Genomic DNA, 20,603 nt, shown 5'->3' with positions numbered 1-20,603 from the left:
TGTGAATCATAAGACTGCTTAGACTCCAGAGGGCTTAAGAGATTCTAAGACCCACTCCCTTTCTTATATTGAGTGCTGTCTGACTTGCTGTGCTTACAGGCTCGCATTATATCCGGGCATTGTCCAGTCAGGTCAGAAGCAGGTCTGAGGCCTGCTCTCCTGCTTCTGAAGCCTGAACAGGACTTCCTCCATTTTAATTTCTCTAACACTCTGAGTCTAAAATCTAAGCAGAAATCAGACTCATTGAGGTCTGTGATCATTTCAAATTATTTATTTGTGGTACAAAGTATAAATCAACTTTATATTATTATTGTTTTCTAATAGAGTTTTTTAGTCTAGCATGATTTTCGTACTTTCTTCCTGGAATTGCCTGGACAATTAAAGAAATGTGTGTGTGTGCATGTGTGCTAGTATATATTGTTTTTAGCTTTTCCTTTTGATCTATGTGTTTTGTTTTTTAAATATTACACACTGTCTTGATTAGTGTCTGTATGGTATGTCTTGAAATCAAGTAATATTAGTCCTCCAACTTTGTTCTTTTTCAAAATGCTTTTCATATTCTATGCTTTTGAGCCTTTCAACATAAATATTAGAATTAGCTTGTGATTCTTAAAAAAAAAAAAAAGACCTGTGATTTCACTGAATCTGTGGATCTCTTTGTGGAGAAGTGATAGCTCCACCATATTGAATCTCCTAATTTATGAATTCAATATTTATCTCTGTTTAGTAGTTTTTTAGAGAATTTTGAGGTAAGAAAGGGCATGGCCTGACTTATAATTTAAGGTACAACTCTCAGAATGGACTCTAGTGAAGCAGTTGCAGAAACAGATGAGTTAGCAGGCTCTTTCAGTTCTCCCAAGATTTGATGATGGGTTGGATGATTTTGTTGTTTAGTTGCTGAGCCATGTTCGACTCTGAGACCCTATCAGCTTTAGCCTACCAGGCTCCTCTGTCCGTGGGATTCTCTAGGCAAGAACACTGGAGTGGGTTGTCATTTCCTTCTCCATGGGATCTTCTGACTCAGGGATTGAGCTCAAGTATCCTGCATTGGCAGGCAGAATCTTTACCACTGAGCCATCAGGGAAGCCCCAGCTGATTTTACTTGATTCCACTTTAGCTTAAATGGAAAGAGCCTGGGATGCTTTGGCCAGCTGTTAAACTTGAGTCTGAGAATGATACTTCGTAAATATTGATGTGAAAACTCTCACCCAAGCTTGCATTGTGGTCATGGATATAATTTGGAAAAAGAACTCTTTGAATAAAATATGTTTCTTTTAACCTTTTTTTCTAAAGGAAAATAATATTTGTGTGGATTTTGGAGGTTGAACCAAAAGTGTGCCTGCTTCACTAAGACATTGCATATAAAGAGTGTACTGTTGGATATTTTTTATTTTTGATAATATGAAACAATTTTCAGTTTTTGTCTTATATTTTTAACCATAAACTGATAGAAATTAGTTCCAAAGGTGTTTTCCACACCACCTAAATTTGAATTCTTCAGATTGATGAGAAATCAATCACAGGCATCAGTGTCATTCAAGGATGTGAGTGTGGAGTTTACTTGGAAGGAGTGGCAGCATGTGAATCCTGCTCAGAGGACCCTGTACAGAGATGTGATGCTGGAGAACTATAGGGTGAGCCTACTTTATTATAGGACTCTGACTCGGGTGCAGTTGATCTGTTCCTGCTTTTTTTTTTTTTAAAGTAAATTACCTGTATTGAGGAGTAATTGACAGAAAAGAAAATTTAACACGTTTCTGTGTATAACAGAATGAATTCTGAAAAATACATACAGCTATGCCACCAAAATCACAATACAGATTATTTCTGCCACGTGCAAGTTTTTGTTGGCCGTTCTCTGTCCTCTCTTGACACCTATTTTCGGATAATCACTGATCCTCTTTTTGTTTCAATACTTTCTCCTTGCCTCCCCTTTTTTTTCTAAAAGATTGTGCCAAGTCTTAATTGTGGCACACCGGATCTTTCGTTGCTGCATGTGGTATCTAGTTCCCTAACCAGGGATGAAGCCTGGGCACCCTGCATTGAGAGTGTGTTGTCTTAGCCACTTGACCACCAGGGACGTTCCCTACTTTTCCCTTTTTCGGAAATTCATATAAATGGAATCACACTTTATGTACTGTCTGTATGACTTCTTTCTCCTTGTATAATTCTTTGGTGACTGTTGATGTTGTTTTATCTGTATTTATTCCTTTTATTGAAGAGAAGGAAATGGCAACCCACTCCAGTGTTCTTGCCTGGAGAATCCCAGGGATGGGGGAGCCTGGTGGGCTGCTGTTTATGGGGTCACACAGAGTCAGACACGACTGAAGTGACTTAGCAGCAGCAGCAGTGTATTTTTAATTATAGATGTTTAGATCCTTTTTAGTTTGATGCTAATCATAATTAAATGTGGTATGAATATTTGCATCTACATCATGTGAGGCCATATTTTTATTCCCTTGTGAAAAGAATCTCGGGTGGTTTCCTGGGTCTCATGAAATAATTATACCTGTAGGAATGCCTGGTTTTACTTTATTAGGCTTCCCAGCTGAGAATGTTTTTTATGAATGGAAAGTTTGTGTCAATCCCCTGGGTTGGACCACATATCCGTATTTGAACAGTATTTGCTCACTCTGTGTCTCTGTGTCACATTTTGGAAATTCTCATAACATTTCAAACTATTTCATTGTTATATTTGGTATGGTGATCTGTGATCTTGATGTTATATTGTAATTGTTTTGGGGCACCATGAGTTGCACTCATATGAGATGGTGAACTTAATTCGTAAATATTGTGTGTGTTCAGATTTCCCCTGTGTCTGGCCATTCCCCAGTCTCTTTCTCTTCAGGCAGGCCTCCTATTCCCTGAGACACAGTAAGATTGAAACTGGGCTGAGTAATAACCATACAATGGCTTATAGCTGTTCAAGTGAAAGGAAGAGTTACATGATACTTTAAGTTAGAAATTATTAGTAAGGAAGTTATGCTGAAAGGCGAGATGATACTGAAAAAGCTAGGCCTATTACACCAGTTAGCCAACTTATGAATGCAAAACTTTGAGGGAAAAATTAAAGTGCCAACTCCAGTGAACACATGGAGGATAAGAAAGGGAGACAACGTGATCGCTGATATGGAGAATATTTCAGTGTTCTGAAAAGTAGGTCAAACCACCCACAACATTCAGTTAAGTCCTTGGCAAGGTCCTAAGTGTCTTCAATTCTATGAAGGCTGAGAGAGGCAAGAAACCTACAAAAGAAGAGTTTGAATCTACTATAGGTTGATTCATGAAGGTTAAGGAAGAAAGCCATCTCTATAAGATGAATGTGTCAGGGGGAACAGCAAGGGCTGACAAAAAAACTGCAGGAAGTTATTATCCAGAAGATCTACTATAGCTTAGATGATTAATGCAGGTGGCCACACTTCACAAGAGTTTCAGAATAAGTGAAATACTCTTCTGTTGGAAGAAGATACCATGTAGGACTTTCATAGGTAGATGATGGGTAGACAGATGTCCATGCTTAGCTTCAAAGCACACGCTGACTCTCTTGTTAGGGGCTAGTGCAGCTGGTGACTTTAAGTTGAAGGCAGTGCTCATTTGCCATTCTGAAAATTCTAGGGCCCTTAAGAATTGTGCTGAATCTTCTTTGCCTGAGCTTCATAAATCAACAACAAAGCCTGGATGACAGTACATAGGTTGATTTAGCAGGGTTTGAGAGGATTCAATAATTTTTAAAGAGATTTTAGGGTTATTGAAAAATACTGTCAATTTATGTTGCATTTTATGGGGAGATCCTGAAAGGAGTTAATTGGTGTGACAAGCTTCATTGTTGTCTTTAAAGAAATTGCCAGAACCATTCCATCCTTTAGTAGCCATCACTGTTAATACTCAGCAGATGTCAGCATTGACACAGGATCCTCCAGCAGCAAAGTTATCAGGCACAAAATGCTCCGAGGATTGTTAATAATATTTTAACAATGAGGTGTTTTGTAATTAAGGAATATATAATTTTTTAGACATAATGCTGTTGTACATAATTAGGCTTCCCTGTGTTTAAACACAACTTTCTTATGTGTTAGGAAGGCAAACAGTTTGTGATTCAACTGTGATATTCACTTTATTGCAGGAACCACACCTGCAGTATCTTTTAAGATCTGCCTGTATATGAAGGAAAAAAAAAAGCAGTTGCCAGATTTGTTTAAAGTACGTGTGTCATTTATGGGGCATTAGCAAGATATAGTAGTTCTGCTTACTCCATGTGTACACCCTCATTTTGTGTTGTAAACCTGACGAATTTTGATCCTTTTATTGGGTGTCTGTTGTATATACTTGGTTTCATTTCTCTTTGATGATGATGAACAACTTTCGTATGCTGGTTGGCCATTCACATAGCTTTTAAAAAGGTATGTTCAGATTCTTACCGTTTGTTTTGTTTGAGTTTTTCGTCTAGTAATTCAAAATATACTTCTTTATATAATCTTGATAACTTTTATAAGATACACCTTTTGGAAATTTTTTCTTTTAATCTATGGTTGACCATTTGCTAAACAATTGGGCAAAATATTTTCATGTTGTAATAAGGTTCAGTGTATCATTTGCTTCAGTTTCCATTCCATTGCCCCCCATCCCTCTAATAAATTGGCTAAGCCAGGGTCATTCAGATTTTGTCCTGTATTTTTCTTCTGTAAATGTCCTTGGTTTAGGTTTTACATTTAAGTCTTTTGACTTTTTCCAGTTAATCTCTGTACTTGGTGTGAAATATTACTTGTCTTTCTCTTTGCAGCCAAAAATCTACTTAATGGACTGATTATCTTTTCCCTATTTAGTTGCCTTGGCACCTTTTTAAATAGTGTATATATGCATAGGCTTATCTCTGAATAGCATTCTGGTTTATTGATCTAAATAGCTATGTGAATATGAATCATGTACTTTTTAAATTAATCTAGCTCTGCAGTATGTTTTCACATCAGAAAGAATAAGTCCTCTTAGTTTTTTCTTAGATAGTTAGTTTCTTTCCCTATAAATTAAAAAAAATATTTTTTGGAAACTCTAGTAGTATTTTGTGAGGATTCTATTGAATATGTAGAAGATTTGGGGGAAATTTTGCATCTCATACTGAATTTTATGATCTGTGCACAATGTCTTTCCTTTTCCTTAGCTTTTAATGTTCCTTTGGAATGTGTTATAGTTTTCACTTACATATCTTCAATCTTTGTTGTGAGCTGTGCCCTTAAGTCTTTTGATACTACAATGATACTTTTCAAACTTCAAGTTTCAATTGTTTTTTGGATTTATAGAGATATATAATTTATGTTCATTTTTGTTGTTTCTATTTGATATTTCACTTGTTATTCCTACTAGCTATTTTGAAGATTCCTTAAACTATTTTATATATTAGATAATATCATTTGTAAATAAAGATATTTTTATATTTTTCTAATCTTCATTTCTTTTAACTTGTTTTTTTGACTAGGATCTAATGTGAAATAATTTATTATTGATATCCAAGTATGATATTAGTCATAGGACTTAAATAGTTGCTCATTGTTACCTATTTCTTTTCTTCCTATTCTTAGTGCCATAAAATTAGTATCATTTTTTCCTTGAATGTTCATACTAGAATTCACTAAGGAGGCAATCTGGACCTGGAGTTTTCTTTGTCAGAACATTTTTTTTTTTTTTCAAATAACAACTTGACTGCAGTATAATTCATGTACCCAGAATTGATCCTTTTAGTTTATACAATTAAAACGTACTTTTAAATATGTTCACAGACATATGGGACTATCACCACTACTTTTTTTTATTATATTTTCATCACCCCCAAGAGGAACTCTGTACCCATTGGTAGTCACTCTCCGTTTCTGCTCCCCAGCCCCTAGGAACTACTTACTTTGTGTCTGTAAGATTTGACTATTCTAGAGGTTCCACATCAATAGAATCACAAAATATATAGCCTTTTGTGGCTTCTTCCACTAAGCATGATCTTTTTATAGTTTACCAGAGTTATAGTATGTATCTATCATCCACTTCAATTTCTGGTTAAGTAATCTTTGATTATATGGTTATATCATATTTTGTTTACCACTTGATGAGCTTTGGTTGTTTCCACTTTGACAGTTGTGAATAATGCTGCTATGAGTAGTTGTAGAAACATTTTTGTGTTCAGTTTTTCATACTACTTTGTATATATTTTGAGTGAAATCACTGGGAGATATAGTAACACTGTTTAAGTGCCAAAACACTATTCCAAAGCAGTGGCAAGTTTTTAGCAGCCCACTGACAATGAATTAGAGTTCCCATTTTCCCACATATACCTTAATGATTATTATTTTCTGTCTTTTATTTGTAAAGCCCTCCTAAGGAATATGAATGAGTTTCATTATAGTTATGAGTTGTATCTCCCTGACTTTGAGGATCTTTTATGTGCTAATTGCTTATTGCCTGTTCATATATGTTCCTTGGAAAAATATCTGTTCATATCAATTCTCAAGTTATAGATTGGGTCATTTGTCCTTTTACTGTTGACTTATAAGTTTTTTTTAGTAAATTTCTAGATACAAGTTTCTTTATCAATTACATATTTTGTAAATATTTTCTCCCATTCATTGAGTTGTCTTTTCACTCCCTACATGGAGCTCTTTGAAGCACAAAAGTTTGTTATTTTGATACCATCCAGCTGAACTGTTTTCTGTTTTACTTGGTTTTGTCAAATCTAAGAAAGGTTACCTAACTCAGAATAAAAACATTAATCATTTTTTAAATGTAATTTTGGCTGCGCTGGGATTTTCTTGCTGCACGTGGGCTTTCTCTAGTTGCAGTGAGCAGAGGCTGCTCTAGTTGTAGTGTGCAGGCTTCTTATTGCGCTGGTTTCTCTTGTTGCAGAATATCTGCTCATGGGCATGCAGGCTTCAGTAGTTTTTATGTGCATCAGTAATTGTGGTACTGGGGCTGTTGCCCGAGGCATGTGGAATATTCCCAGATGGGGATATTGGCAGGATTGACTGCACTGGCATGTGGATTGTTAACCACTGGACCCCCACCCCGTCCCTGCCGCCTGCCCCAGGAATTCCCACTGCTAGGTTTTTTTCTTCATATTTTACAATTTTTTTTCCTCTGTGTTTAGATTCATTACTCATTTTTGGTCTCTATTTTCATGTCTATTCTTACATCAGTACTACCTTAATAGTATAGTAAGGTAGGACTCTCCAGGTAGTACAGTGGATAAGAATCTGCCTGCCAATGTATGGGACATGAGTTCTGTTCCTGCAATGGGAAGATTCCACTTGCCTCTGAGCAACAGATCCCTTGTGACACAGCTACCAAGCCCACACTCTAGAGCCTAAGAGCCACAAGTATTGAAGCCCTTGTACTTGATCATGTGCTCTCTGTAACAAGAGAAGCTACTGCAATGAGAAGCCCATGTACTGTAACTAGAGAAACCCTGAGCACAGCAATGACAACCCAGCACACCAAGAATAAATGGTTAATTAAAAAAAAAAGATATTTGGAAAACTGAAGGTTTAAAAAAAGTAGAATATGATATTGTGATGAATAATAAGAAGTAGTAATGTATGATATTGTGATTTATAATAAGTACTTAGTCTTCATCTGTGTTTCTGGTACAGAGTTCTAAAATGATTGCAATTTCTTAAATGATAAGAGAGAGATTGATATTATTTTGTTTTCTGTAACAGAATATTCAAAACAATATTTATAACAAATGCTTTTTGTTATTCATAACAAACCCCTTTCAACCATACTTGAGTTCATGTTAAAGAGGTGACTTTGAAAACCTGAAGATGTAGGCTTGTTCCAAGAATACCAATCAAATGATTAGAGGGTTGTGACTTCTAGTCCCACACTCTTGACTTTCAGGCAGGGAGGGAGCGGGGAGGGTTTAGATTGACTTAATTACTAATAACAATTATTCCTATATGTTGAGGTATCCATAAATATTTCTGAACTCTGGGTACAGAGAACTTCATTGTTGCTGAACATTTGGAGGTGGTGGTAGGGTGAGGCTCTTAGATGGCCTGGAAGGTCTGCCCTATGCAGCTTTTTTATCTGACTGTTACTGAGATGCATGCTTTGTAATAAAACTGGCAATCTATTAGAGGTAAGAAACTGTTCTTTGGAGTTCTGTGAGCAGTTCTAGCAAATTAAATCAGATATGGGACCTCTGATTTATAGGCAGTTGATCTGAGTGACAGGTCGCAATCTAGACTTGTAATTGACATCTAAATTTTGGGGAGGTGATTTTGTGGGACTCAACCCCTGGACAGTGGGATCTGCAGATACTGTCAGAACTGAATTGAAACACCCATACTCAGCAATCAGAAGTGAGGTAGTATTGAGAATACAAAAGTATTTTGTGAGTAGAGACAGTAATATAAATGAGAAACAGGAGGGTTTGATGTAAACAGAGTAATTGAAATTGCAAATTGTGAACCTTCCCTCCCCATTTTAAAAATTATTTTACCTATCCTTGTTTCTTCTCATTCTTTATTCTGCAGCAGTGATTTCTACCAATCTGTCTTTCAGCTCACTTATTCATTCTTCTGCCTCATGATTTCTGTTAACTGATTCCTTTTTGTGTCTTTTTATTTTCTTTATTTTTTGACCAGTTTCCAGTTGCAGGGTGTATGCCATTCCTCTTACACTATCAAGGCCATGATATGGAAGTTTGTTTGCAGAGCCTTATTTAAACCTATGTATATGTAGACTGATTATGATACAGGAGTTTAATGAGATCAGTTTCTTTTTTGATCCAGAAAAAAAGATATTCAGCTTCCCTCCAAAGGAAAGGTCAAATGAGCACCGTCAGCATGCTGCACTCCTGTAACAGTGCCTTCCTTCATTCATGTATGTGAAAGCACTTGGAGTTGAACTAAATCCTAAATTATTTCCCATTTATAGGTTATTGTTTTACAAAACCAGATGTAATTGTCAAGTTGAAGCAAGGAAAAGATCCATTTTTATTAAAGGAGGAGTCTATAAACAAGACTCATGCAGGTGAGCTGAAGTGTCAATACAACTCCTGGGGAAATAAGATTGAAAATGTTTCAGTTAGAGGTGACCATTGTGAAACAGTGTTAAACAGTGTTCTTTGTGGGGACTTAAATCTTGAAGTTTAGAAACAGTAAACCTAGTATAGGCTTCCCAGAAGGCCCAATGGTAAATAGTCCACCTACCAGTGCAGGAGGCTCAAGAGATGTGGGTTTGATCCCTGGCTTGGGAAAATCCCCTGGGATCAAAAATGGAAACCCACTCCATTATTCTTGTCTGGAAAATTTCATGGACAGTGGAAGTTTTGGTGACACCAAAATTATACGGTTATCACTATATACCTGAATTTTAAAAGTAACACATATGCACAAAATATACAAATGTTTCTGTGTAAATTATAATGTATTATCAGTTCAGATCACTTGCTCAGTAGTGTCCAACTCTTTGAGACCCCATGAATCACAGTATGCCAGGCCTCTCTGTCCATCACCATCTCCCAGAGTTCACTCAAACTCACGTCCATCGAGTCATTGATGCCATCCAGCCATCTCATCCTCTGTCGTCCCCTTTTCCACCTGCCCCCAATCCCTCCCAGCATCAGAGTCTTTTCAAATGAGTCAACTCTTCGCATGAGGTGCCCAAAGTACTGGAGTTTCAGCTTTAGCATCATTCCTTCCAAGAACACCCAGGGCGGATCTCCTTCAGAATAGACTGGTTGGATCTCCTTGCAGTCCAAGGGACTCTCAAGAGTCTTCTCCAACACCACAGTTCAAAAACATCAATTCTTCGGTGCTCAGCTTTCTTCACAGTCCAACTCTCGCATCCATACATGACCATTGGAAAAACCATAGGCTTGACTAGATGGACCTTTGTTGGCAAAGTAATGTCCCTGCTTTTCAATATGCTATCTACGTTGGTCATAACTTTTCTTCCAAGGAGTAAACATCTTTTAATTTCATGGCTGCAGTCACCATCTGCAGTGATTTTGGAGCTCCCCAAAATAAATCTTGACACTGTTTCCACTGTTTCCCCATCTATTTGCCATGAAGTGATGGGACCAGATGCCATGATCTTCATTTTCTGAATGTTGAGCTTTAAGCTAACTTTTTCACTCTCCTCTTTCACTTTCATCAAGAGGCTCTTTAGTTCCTCATCACTTTCTGCCATATGGGTGGTGTTATCTGCATATCTGAGGTTATTGATGTTTCTCCTGGCAATCTTGATTCCAGCTTGTGCTTCTTCCAGCCCAGGGTTTCTCATGATGTATTCTGCATAGAAATTAAATAAGCAGGGTGACAATATACAGCCTTGCTGTACTCCTTTTCCTATTTGGAACCAGTCTGTTGTTCCCTGTCCAGTTCTAACTCTTGCTACCTGACCTGCATATAGGTTTCTCAAGAGGCAGATCAGGTGGTCTGATATTCCCATCTCTTTCAGAATTCTCCACAGTTTATTGTGATCCACACAATCAAGGCTTTGGCATAGTCAATAAAGCAGAAATAGGTGTTTTTCTGGAACTTTCTTGCTTTTTCCATGATCCAGCGGATGTTGGCAATTTGATCTCTGGTTCCTCTGCCTTTTCTAAAACCAGCTTGAACATCTGGAAGTTCACGGTTCACGTATTGCTGAAGCCTGGCTTGGAGAATTTTGAGTATTAATTTACTAGCATGTGAGATGAGTGCAATTGTGTAGTAGTTTGAGCATTCTTTGGCATTGCCTTTCTTTGGGATTGGCATGAAAACTGACCTTTTCCAGTCCTGTGGCCACTGCTTCCAAATTTGCTGGCATATTGAGTGCAGCACTTTCACAGCATCATCTTTCAGGATTTGAAACAGCTCAACTGGAATGCCATCACTTCCACTAGCTTCTTTCTTAGTGATACTTTCTAAGGCCCACTTGACTTCACATTCCAGGATGTCTGGCTCTAGATGAGTGATCGTACCATCGTGATTATCTTGGTCATGAAGATCTTTTTTGTACAGTTCTTCTGTGTATTCTTGCCACCTCTTCTTAATATCTTCTGCTTCTGTTAGGCTATACCATTTCTGTCCTTTATCAAGCCCATCTTTGCATGAAATATTCCTTTGGTATCTCTAATTTTCTTGAAGAGATCTCTAGTCTTCCCCATTCTGTTGTTTTCCTCTATTTCTTTGCATTGATCGCTGAGGAAGGCTTTCTTATCTCTCCTTGCTACTCTTTGGAAGTCTGCATTCAGATGCTTATATCTTTCCTTTTCTCCTTTGCTTTTCGCCTCTCTTCTTTTCACAGCTATTTGTAAGGCCTCCCCAGACAGCCATTTTGCTTTTTTGCATTTATTTTCCATGGGGATGATCTTGATCCCTGTCTCCTGTACAATGTCATGAACCTCCATCCATAGTTCATCAGGCACTCTATCAGATCTAGACCCTTAAATCTGTTTCTCACTTCCTCTGTATAATCATAAGGGATTTGATTTAGGTCATACCTGAATGGTCTAGTGGTTTTCCTTACTTTCTTCAATTTCAGTTTGAATTTGGCAATAAGGAACTCATGATCTGAGCCACAGTCAGCTCCCAGTCTTGTTTTTGCTGACTGTATAGAGCTTCTCCATCTTTGGCTGCAAAGAATATAATCAATCTCATTTTGGTGTTGACCATCTGGTGATGTCCATGTGTAGAGTCTTCTCTTGTGTTGTTGGAAGAGGGTGTTTGCTATGACCAGTGCGTTCTCTTGGAAAAATTCCATTAGCTTTTGCCCTGCTTTATTCCGTATTCCAAGGCCAAATTTGCCTGTTACTCCAGGTGTTTCTTGACTTCCTAGTTTTGCATTCCAGTACCCTATAATGAAAAGGACATCTTTTTTGGGTGTTAGTTCTAAAAGGTCTGTAGGTCTTCATAGAACTGTTCATCTTCAGCTTCTTCAGCGTTACTGGTTGGGGCATAGACTTGGATTACTGTGATATTAAATGGTTTGCCTTGGAAACGAACAGAGATCATTCTGTTGGTTTTGAGATTGCATCCAAATACTGCATTTCAGACTCTTTTGGACGAGTGGTATCTCCTCACCACTGCCCTTCCTGACCTTGAACGTGTAGTAGCTGCTCTAGGCCCTCCTGCACCCATGCAGCCACTGCTTCTCGGGCATGGGGTAGCTCCTCTCGGCCACTGCCCCTGACCTCGGACATGGGGTAGCTCCTCTCGGCTGCTCCTGAGCTGTCGCAGCCTGGCACTCTCAGCCACTGCCCCGACCTTGGATGTGAGGTAGCTCCTCCCGGCCGTTGCCCCTGACCTCAGACGTGGGGTAGCGCCTCTTGGTCATTGCCGCTCAGGCATGGGGACCTCCCAGCTTCTGCCCCTGACCTCGGACGTGGGGTAGCTCCTCTCAGACGTGCTTGTGCGCCATCGCAGCTGCCCACGCTGCAACACAAAATATTATTCCCTACTTGGTTCCTGCCTCTTCTGGAATATTTTGTATAACTGGTAATGTATCATTACATTGGATTGAATATAGAGTTGGCTTTGAGGGTGGTATTTCATATTTATTGATGCATCAGTCAGATGTCTTTCACTTGTGAAATATCATGTATATTTGCATTGAATCTGAGCCAACAAAACTGAGGTTAGTTTCTGTTTTTTAAGGACTGTATTTTAAGGACTTGTTAATTTATTTTATATCACAGTTCAGTTCAGTTCAGTCACTCAGTTGTGTCTGACTCTTTGCGACCCCATGAATCGCAGCACTCCAGGCCTCCCTGTCCATCACCATCTCCCGGAGTTCACTCAGACTCACGTCCATCGAGTCCGTGATGCCATCCAGCCATCTCATCCTGGGTCGTCCCCTTCTCCTCCTGCCCCCAATCTCTCCCAGCATCAGAGTCTTCTCCAATGAGTCAACTCTTCGCATGAGGTGTCCAAAGTACTGGAGCTTCAGCTTTAGCATCATTCCTTCCAAAGAAATCCAAGGGTTCATCTCCTACAGAATGGACTGGTTGGATCTCCTTGAGGGGTGCAAAAATAATCACAGAATGAGGGTTCTGTTCCAGATTTAGGAGTTCAAAGCTGCATGCAATATATTTTCTAGGATGTGAAATGGTATCAGTTAAAAGACAAATCATTGTTTTAGGGATTGCTAAGAACTGAGTGTGCCATCAATTTAAAGTGATCCTGATTTAAATAATAGTAATTTACTTTAAAATGTGTGTGCTCTTCATGTATTCATTGTTAAGATAAATGACATAGGCAGTATTGTGAAAGTGTAAATTAGTGTTGGGAAACTCTAGAATATATATTCTTGGTTAACTTTTGAAAATAGCATGGCCTCAAAGATATCTAGATTAATCTTTAATTTCAAAATTGTGATGTAGAGTTACTTAGAGAAAGAATGTGGGTAGAAGATACTTACTGAAAATGATAAGTATTATTATAGTTAAGGAAGACAGGAACCTGGTGGCTACAGTCCATGTGTCACAAAGAGTCAGACAGGACTGAACAACTAAGAGACAGAATGGGAGACATATGGCCTGGCCAGACTAGAATAGAAAAATATCACAGAGTTATGAAATAGTAACCTGAATATCCTTTTCCAGTGGTCATGTATGGATGTGAGAGCTGGACTGTGAAGAAAGCTGAGCACTGAAGAATTGATGCTTTTGAACTGTGGTGTTGGAGAAGACTCTTGAAAGTACCTTGGACTGAGAGGAGATCCAACCAGTCCATCCTAAAGAAGATCAGTCCTGGGTGTTCATTGGAAGGACTGATGCTGAAGCTGAAACTCCAATACTCTTTGGCCACCTGATGTGAAGAGTTGACTCAGTGGAAAAGACCCTGATGCTGGGAGGGATTGGGGGCATTAGGAGAAGGGGACGACAGAGGATGAGATGGCTGGATGGCATCACTGACTCGAAGGACATGAGTTTGAATGAACTCTGCGGGTTGGTGATGGACAGGGAGGCCTGGCCTGCTGTGATTCATGGGGTCGCAAAGAGTTGGACACGACTGAGTGACTGAACTGAACTGAACCTGAATATCCAATATGCCTAAAAGCAGATTTTTTAAAAGTTTGCTTTTCAGCATGATGCCACTTGACCCTTTTTATCTGTTGTATTTAGAGTGGCATGCTCACTGCCATCTTAGATTTGGGCGTAGGTCTGGCATGTTACATGGGAAGTGAAACATCCTGGGTAAGAGCAGTCAAACATAAAAGAAACTTATGAGAAATTAATAAAGTAGGCTTTTGGAAATAGGGTGAAGCATGAGATTAAAGGGTCTCAGTTAATAGAAACTGTTACTATATGTTCATCAGTGCATGGAATACTTACATGGAGCTTCGTGCTGATTGAGACGAGTTTCAGGGTGACTTCCCTGGACGTTCCTGTCATTAGTTCCACTGCAGGGTTCAGGGATTCCATCCCTGGTCAGAGAACTAAGACCTCACACTGGATGTTGTATGGCAAAAAAATAAAAATAAAAAAGACTATGCTCAGGAGAGTGCGTAATCATAATGAAAGGGAAAAGTTATGATTTGATGTTCAACAGTGTTTTGTTGAACAACCCTGATGTGATAAACTGAGGCATCACAGCCAGCATATAAAAAATGGGTTCATTGCAGGTCAGTGTGTTATTTTATGTCTCATCAGTTTTTAACTTCTGTACATTTATATACCTGTGAATTTCTTCAGGAGGATTTGAACTATAGAATTGCTTCTTTAATCAGGAGAAAAATCGGTGCAAGTATGAATTTGTTTTAGTGTTTATATGTGGAGTTGAAATGAGGAAACTCCAGCTGAAGGTTATTGACTACTCAGTATCCTACCACTGTGATCTCTAGTTGAATGTATAAGAACCTAGACATCGATTTTATTCTACAGTCCAATTCCTTCTTTGATATAGTGTTGAAAACCATTACTGACAGATTTCTCTTGCAGTTATACCTACTGCTGAGAATCAGTCATCCCAAACTCTAATTTTCATGTTTCTTAGTGGACCACTTTTGAGAGTTCTCTAGTTATTGATTTTCTGTTATTTTTAAAATTCAGGTTTATAGTGATAATCATAATTTTGGTGTCTTTGTTTCTCAAGGAGTATGGGAACACATTTGGAATTTGTTTATTTTGGTAAGATTTGGTGACTAAAAACCAAATGGTCAAATAAAATATAAGACACATATAAAGGCTGCATCCTGAAACAGAAATGTGTTGTCTCATCTTCATTAACCATTTTTTTTCCTTTCTTAAGAATGCAGACTTGATAACCTCTTAAAGAAAAGCCTGGCAAATGAAGGAAAACTTTTGCAGCAAGACTTTAGTCAATTCAAACTACAGACACAAGTGAGAAAACTTTCAGCTAGAAGTCACACTGCAGAGAACATGAGAACAGTCACTCAGGAATCAAGACCTTTGAAATTAGAAGTCACTTAAACTCTCATGCAGCCCTTACCATATCCCAGAAACTTGACACAAAGAGGAGCTTCTGCAATGGTACAATATTTCAGCAAACCTTATCTTCTCAGAATACCTTTAGTGTGCATCAGAGAGCTCAAATAAGTGTGAAGCCCTATGGATGTGAAGAATGTGGAAAATCCTTCTCTAGGAAGTCAAACCTCATTGACCATCATACAACTCATAGTGGGGAGAAACCTTTTGCATCTAATGAATATAAGAAAGCTTTTACCCGCAAGTCATACCTCAAGCAACATAAGAAAATTCACACAGGGGAGAAACGCTATGAATATAGTGAGTGTGGGAAATCTATCTCTAGCAAAGCATACCTCATTGTGCATCAGAGAATTCACAGAAGGGAAAAAGCGTATCAGTGTAACACATACGGAAGATGCTTCTATGGAAAAAGTTACCTTATTGTTCATCAGAGAAGTCACACAGGGGAGAAAGCCTATGAGTGTGATAAATGTGGGAAATCATTCAGTACAAAAAGTTACTTCACTATTCATCAGAGAAGTCACACAGGAGAGAAACCCTATGAGTGTAATAAATGTGGAAAATCCTTCAGTACAAAAAGTTACCCCACTGTTCATGAGAGAATTCACACCCAGGAAGAACCTTTGAGTGCAGTGAATGTGGAAATGCCTTTGCCTTGTAATCGTTCCTAAAAATGCATCAGAGAACTCATAATAGGGAGAAAACCTATGAAGTAAGTGTGGGAAATGTCTCTCTAAGAAGTGCCACCTCACTAGGCATCAGAAAATTCATACAAGAGAGAAACCAGAGGAGTGTAATTAATAAGTGTGGTAAATCCTGTGGAAATTTTCATCTAATCCTTCATCAGTGAATTCACAGGGGAGACATCCTATGAATGCATCGATTGTGAAAAAGATTGTAGACAGATGCCAGTCCTATAATGTTTTCAGAGAACTCACACTTGGTGAAATTTTATGGGTATTGAAAGTTGATAAGTTTTTTCTTATAAACTAATCTTCAGAGTATATCACTCCACACATAAGAGACCTGCTATGAATGTAATGAGCTTTAGAAAACTTGATGCAGCCTTTCAGGCCTAGGAATACATCAGAGAAGTCACATAGGGGAGAAACCCCATTATCATGGGAAAGCTTTTACCTAAAAGTCAGATCTTAGAAACTGTCAGAGTAACTGTACGGATGTACTAGAAAGAGAGTGGGGTGGGGTGGGTGGAAACTGACCGGTAGTGCAGCATCAGAGAACTCAGAGGAAGTTCAGTGAATATAATAAAACAGGAAATTTTGTCTATGAGAAATCAACCATCCATCAACAAAACTCAGAGACATCCTTTATGTTTATTGTGAATGAGTAATGTTTGAACCAGATTTCAGCCCACTTTAGACATTAGAAGACTCACACAGGAGAACAGTCCTTGATATTAATCAATTATGGACAGACTACTGATTCAGCCAGGCTACTCAGTGGGATCCTACTTTGAAGGATTTCTTCTGCGAACTTTAAATTGTGCATTTTTACCCACAATATTGTCTATCTCAGACTTTGAGCTAAATAATGTGTGTTTTAATGTCATAGAATAAAATATTGTATAAATGTTGATTGGATCCCATTGATTGATGGTGCTGCTCAGTTCAACTGTGTGCTTATTTTGACTGATGAATCCATTAAGTGCAAATGGAATTCTGCTGAACTTTCAAGCTAATTTTTATCAGTTTTTTCCTCTTATTTTGATGAACTGTTTTCTGAACCATACTTTTAAGGATTTTTATATCTTCTGTTTGACTCCACCTCCTTATCATTATGCAATCCTCCATTTTGATAACTTACTTTTTTTTTTAAAAAAAAATTGGTATATAATTCTGTTACAATTTTTTGTTAGTTTCTGTTATACAAGAAGTGAACCAGTTATATGTATACATATATCTTCTCCCACTTGGATCTCCCTCCCCTATCCAATCCATTCATGTCATCACAGAGCACTGAGCTGAGCTCCCTGTGCTATACAGCAGATTCCCATTAGCTTTCTATTTTACAGGTGGTAGTGTATTTATGTCAAACCTCATCTTCCAATTCATCCCACCTTCCTCTTCCCTTCAAGTGTCCACATGGTTGGTTCTCAGTGCCTGCATCTTCTCTCCCTGCCCTGCAACTAGGTTCATTGGTACCGTTTTTTAAGATTCCATGTACCTGGGTTAATATTTTTTTTTTTTCCTTTTCTGACCTACTTCACTCTACAAGAAGGAGTCCAAATCTGTCCACCTGTGTACAGATGACTCAATTTCGTTCCCTTTTATGGCTGGAAATATTCCATTGTATATATGTACCACATCTTCTTTATCTGCTAATCTGTTGGACATTCAATGATTTCCATCCTGGCTATTGTAAATATTGCCTCCTTGAACATTGGGGTACCTGCATCTTTTTGAGTTATGGTTCTCTCAGGTATATGCCCACTAGGAAATGCTGGGTCATATGGTAGTTTTATTCCTGGTTTTCAAAAGAATCTTCATATACTTTTCCACAGTGGCTGTATCAATTTATGTTCCCACCAACAATGCAAGAGTGTTTCCTTTTCTCTATACCATCTCCAGCATTTACTATTTGTGGATTTTTTTAATGGTGGATATTCTGACAGGTGAAAGATGATACCTTATTGTAGTTTTAACATTTCTCTAATAATTAGTGATGATAAGCATCTTTTTTTGTGCCTCTTCGTCATCTGTATCCCTTCTTTGGAGTAATGTCTATTTAGTAATGTCTTTATTTCCTGTCTTCTGCTCATTTTTAGATTGGATTGTTGGGATTTTTTTTTTAAATTGAGCTTCATGAACTGCTTCTGTATTTTGGAGATTAACCTTTTGTTCACTTCTTTATTTGGAAATATTTTTCCCCTTCTGAGGGTTGTCTTTTCATCTTGTTTATGGTTTCCTTTGCTGTGCAAAAGCCATTATTTATAATTGGGTCTCATTTCTTTGTTTTTATTTTCATTATTTGAGGAGGTGGTCAAAAGAGATCTTGCTACAATTTATGTCAAAGAGTGTTTTTCCTATCTTTTCCTCTGTAATGTTTTATACTATCTGGTCTTTAACATTTACGTCTTTAATTCATTTTGAGTTTATTGTTGTGTATCTTGTTAGATAGTGTTCTAATTTCATTCTTTAACATGCAGCTGTCTAGTTCTCCCAGTGCCACTTAATGGAAAGAGGATGTCTTTTCTCCATTTCATGTTATTTCCTCTTTTGTTATAGATAGTTGACCATAGATGCCTGGGTTTTTCTCTGGACTTTCTGTCCTGTACCATTGATCTATATTACTATTTCTGTGCCAGTACCACACTGTCATTATTACTGTAGCTTTGCATTATCACCTGAAATTGGGGAGCTTGATTCCCTCAGCTGTTTTTCTTTCACAAAATTGCTTTGGCTATTTGGGGTCTTGTTTTTCTATACAAATTGTAAAACTCTTTGCAAAATTCAATGCTATGAAGAGTGCCATTTGTAGTTTGATAGGGATTGCATTTGAATCTGTAGATTTCTTCGAGTCGTGTAGTCAATTTCTCTTTCTGCACTTTAGTTTTTAGTGTATAGGAATGCAGGAGATTTCCGTGCATTAATTTGTATCCCATAGCTTTACCAGATTCATTGATTAGCTTTAGGAGTTGTCTGGTGGTGTCTTTAGGAATTTCTATGCATAGGATTGTGTCATCTGCAGACAGTAATGGTTTTACTTCTTTTCGACTTTGCATTCCTTTTTTTTTTTTCCTTTTCTTCTCTGATTGTCATGGCTAGGACTTCAAAAACTATGTTGAATAATAATGATGAGAGGGGACATCCTTGTTCTGTTACTGATCTTAGAGGGAATGCTTTCAGGTTTTCACTATTGAGAATTATGGTTGCTATGGATTAGTGATATATGGCCTTTATTATGTTGAGGTAAGTTCCCTCTCTGCCCATCTTCTGGAAAGATTTTGTCATAAATTGGTGTTAAATTTTGTCAGAAGCTTTTTCTGAATCTATTGAGATGATTATATGGTTTTAATTTGTTAAAATGATGTATCCCATTGATTGATTTGCCTGTATTGAAAAAGTCTTACATTCCTGGAATAAATTCCACTTTATCATGGTGTATGATTCTTTTAATCTGTTGTTGGATTCTCTTTGGTAGTACTTTGTTGAGGTTTTTGTGTCTGTGTTCATCAGTGATATTGGTCTGTAACTTGAATTTTTTTGTCTGATTTTTGTATCAGGGTGATGGTGGCCTTATAGAAGAAGTTTAGTAGTGTTCCTCTCTTTGCAACTTTTTGAAAGAGTTTGAGCAGGATAAGTGTTAGCTCTTGTCTAAATGTTTGATAGAAATCACCTGTGATGCCATTTTCACTGGACTTCTGTTTCTTGGAAGATTACAGTTTCTATTTCCTTATTTGTTCCTGGTCTGTTAATATCTTCCTGGTTTAGTCTTGAAAGGTTGAATCTTTCCAATTATTTCTCCATTTCTTACAGGCTGTCCATTTTATTCACATATAGTTGCTTGTATTAGTAGTCTCTTAGGATGGATCTTCTGTATGTCTGGGATGTCAGCTGTAATTTTTCCTTTTTGGTTTCTAATTTTATTTATTGATTTGAATCCCCCCTTTATTTTGCTTAATGACTTCAGCTAAAGGTTTATCAATTTTATCTTCTCAGAAGACCAGCTTTCAATTTTATTGATCTTTGCTGTTTCTTGTTTCTATTTCATTTATTTCTGCTCTGATCTTCATGATTTTTTCCTCTCTGCTGACTTTGGGTTTTGTTTTTCTTTCTCTTGTTGTATTTATGTGTATGTGTGTATATATATGTATGTGTGTGTGTGTTTATATAATTGAATTACTGCTGTGCACCAGAAAATAACACAACATTATAAACCAACTATACTGGAATTAAAAAAAAAATTTTTTTTAGATAGGGAATTTTTTTGACCAGATCCAAGAAAAGACTTCAGTGGGTCAAAAGGAGCAGCTAATAAGAGATGTGGTGACCCCTTGGGGTGTAACCATTATGCCCTCCTGGCAGACTCCTTCAAATGAGACCATTCAACTCAGCAACTTGAAGGTACTTTGCTAGATGACCCCTCTCTACCATACTCACAGCTGTTCAGGCTGATTCTTCTAGAGTAAGTATGGGAGCAAGAGGTGACTTCCCACTCCTGCTTG

General features: G+C 37.8%; 1 protein-coding gene and 1 long non-coding RNA gene across 4 annotated transcripts in view; both read left to right on the top strand.

Annotated features, from left to right (window-relative positions):
• LOC106502429 overlaps positions 1-13,590 on the top strand; it is a 51,669-nt gene extending 38,079 nt beyond the window's left edge. For 2 of the 3 annotated variants that reach the window (XR_001296011.2, XR_001296013.2), the window contains exon 4: positions 13,571-13,590. This is a non-coding gene — a long non-coding RNA (uncharacterized LOC106502429). Of the gene's footprint in view, positions 1-8,916; positions 9,006-13,570 lie in introns of those variants that run through there. The other variant, XR_001296012.2, reaches the window with a different exon arrangement.
• Positions 14,099-16,961, top strand: LOC102177798 (oocyte zinc finger protein XlCOF19-like). Its single transcript, XM_013966073.2, has 2 exons — positions 14,099-14,164; positions 15,331-16,961. The coding sequence occupies exons 1-2, from the start codon at positions 14,099-14,101 to the stop codon at positions 16,087-16,089; spliced, it is 825 nt and encodes a 274-aa protein (XP_013821527.2). The 3' UTR covers positions 16,090-16,961.

The sequence above is a fragment of the Capra hircus genome, chromosome 8, assembly GCF_001704415.2.
Source record: "Capra hircus breed San Clemente chromosome 8, ASM170441v1, whole genome shotgun sequence".
NCBI classification, from domain to species: Eukaryota; Metazoa; Chordata; class Mammalia; order Artiodactyla; family Bovidae; genus Capra; species Capra hircus.
This window is presented reverse-complemented; position numbering and strand designations above follow the sequence as displayed.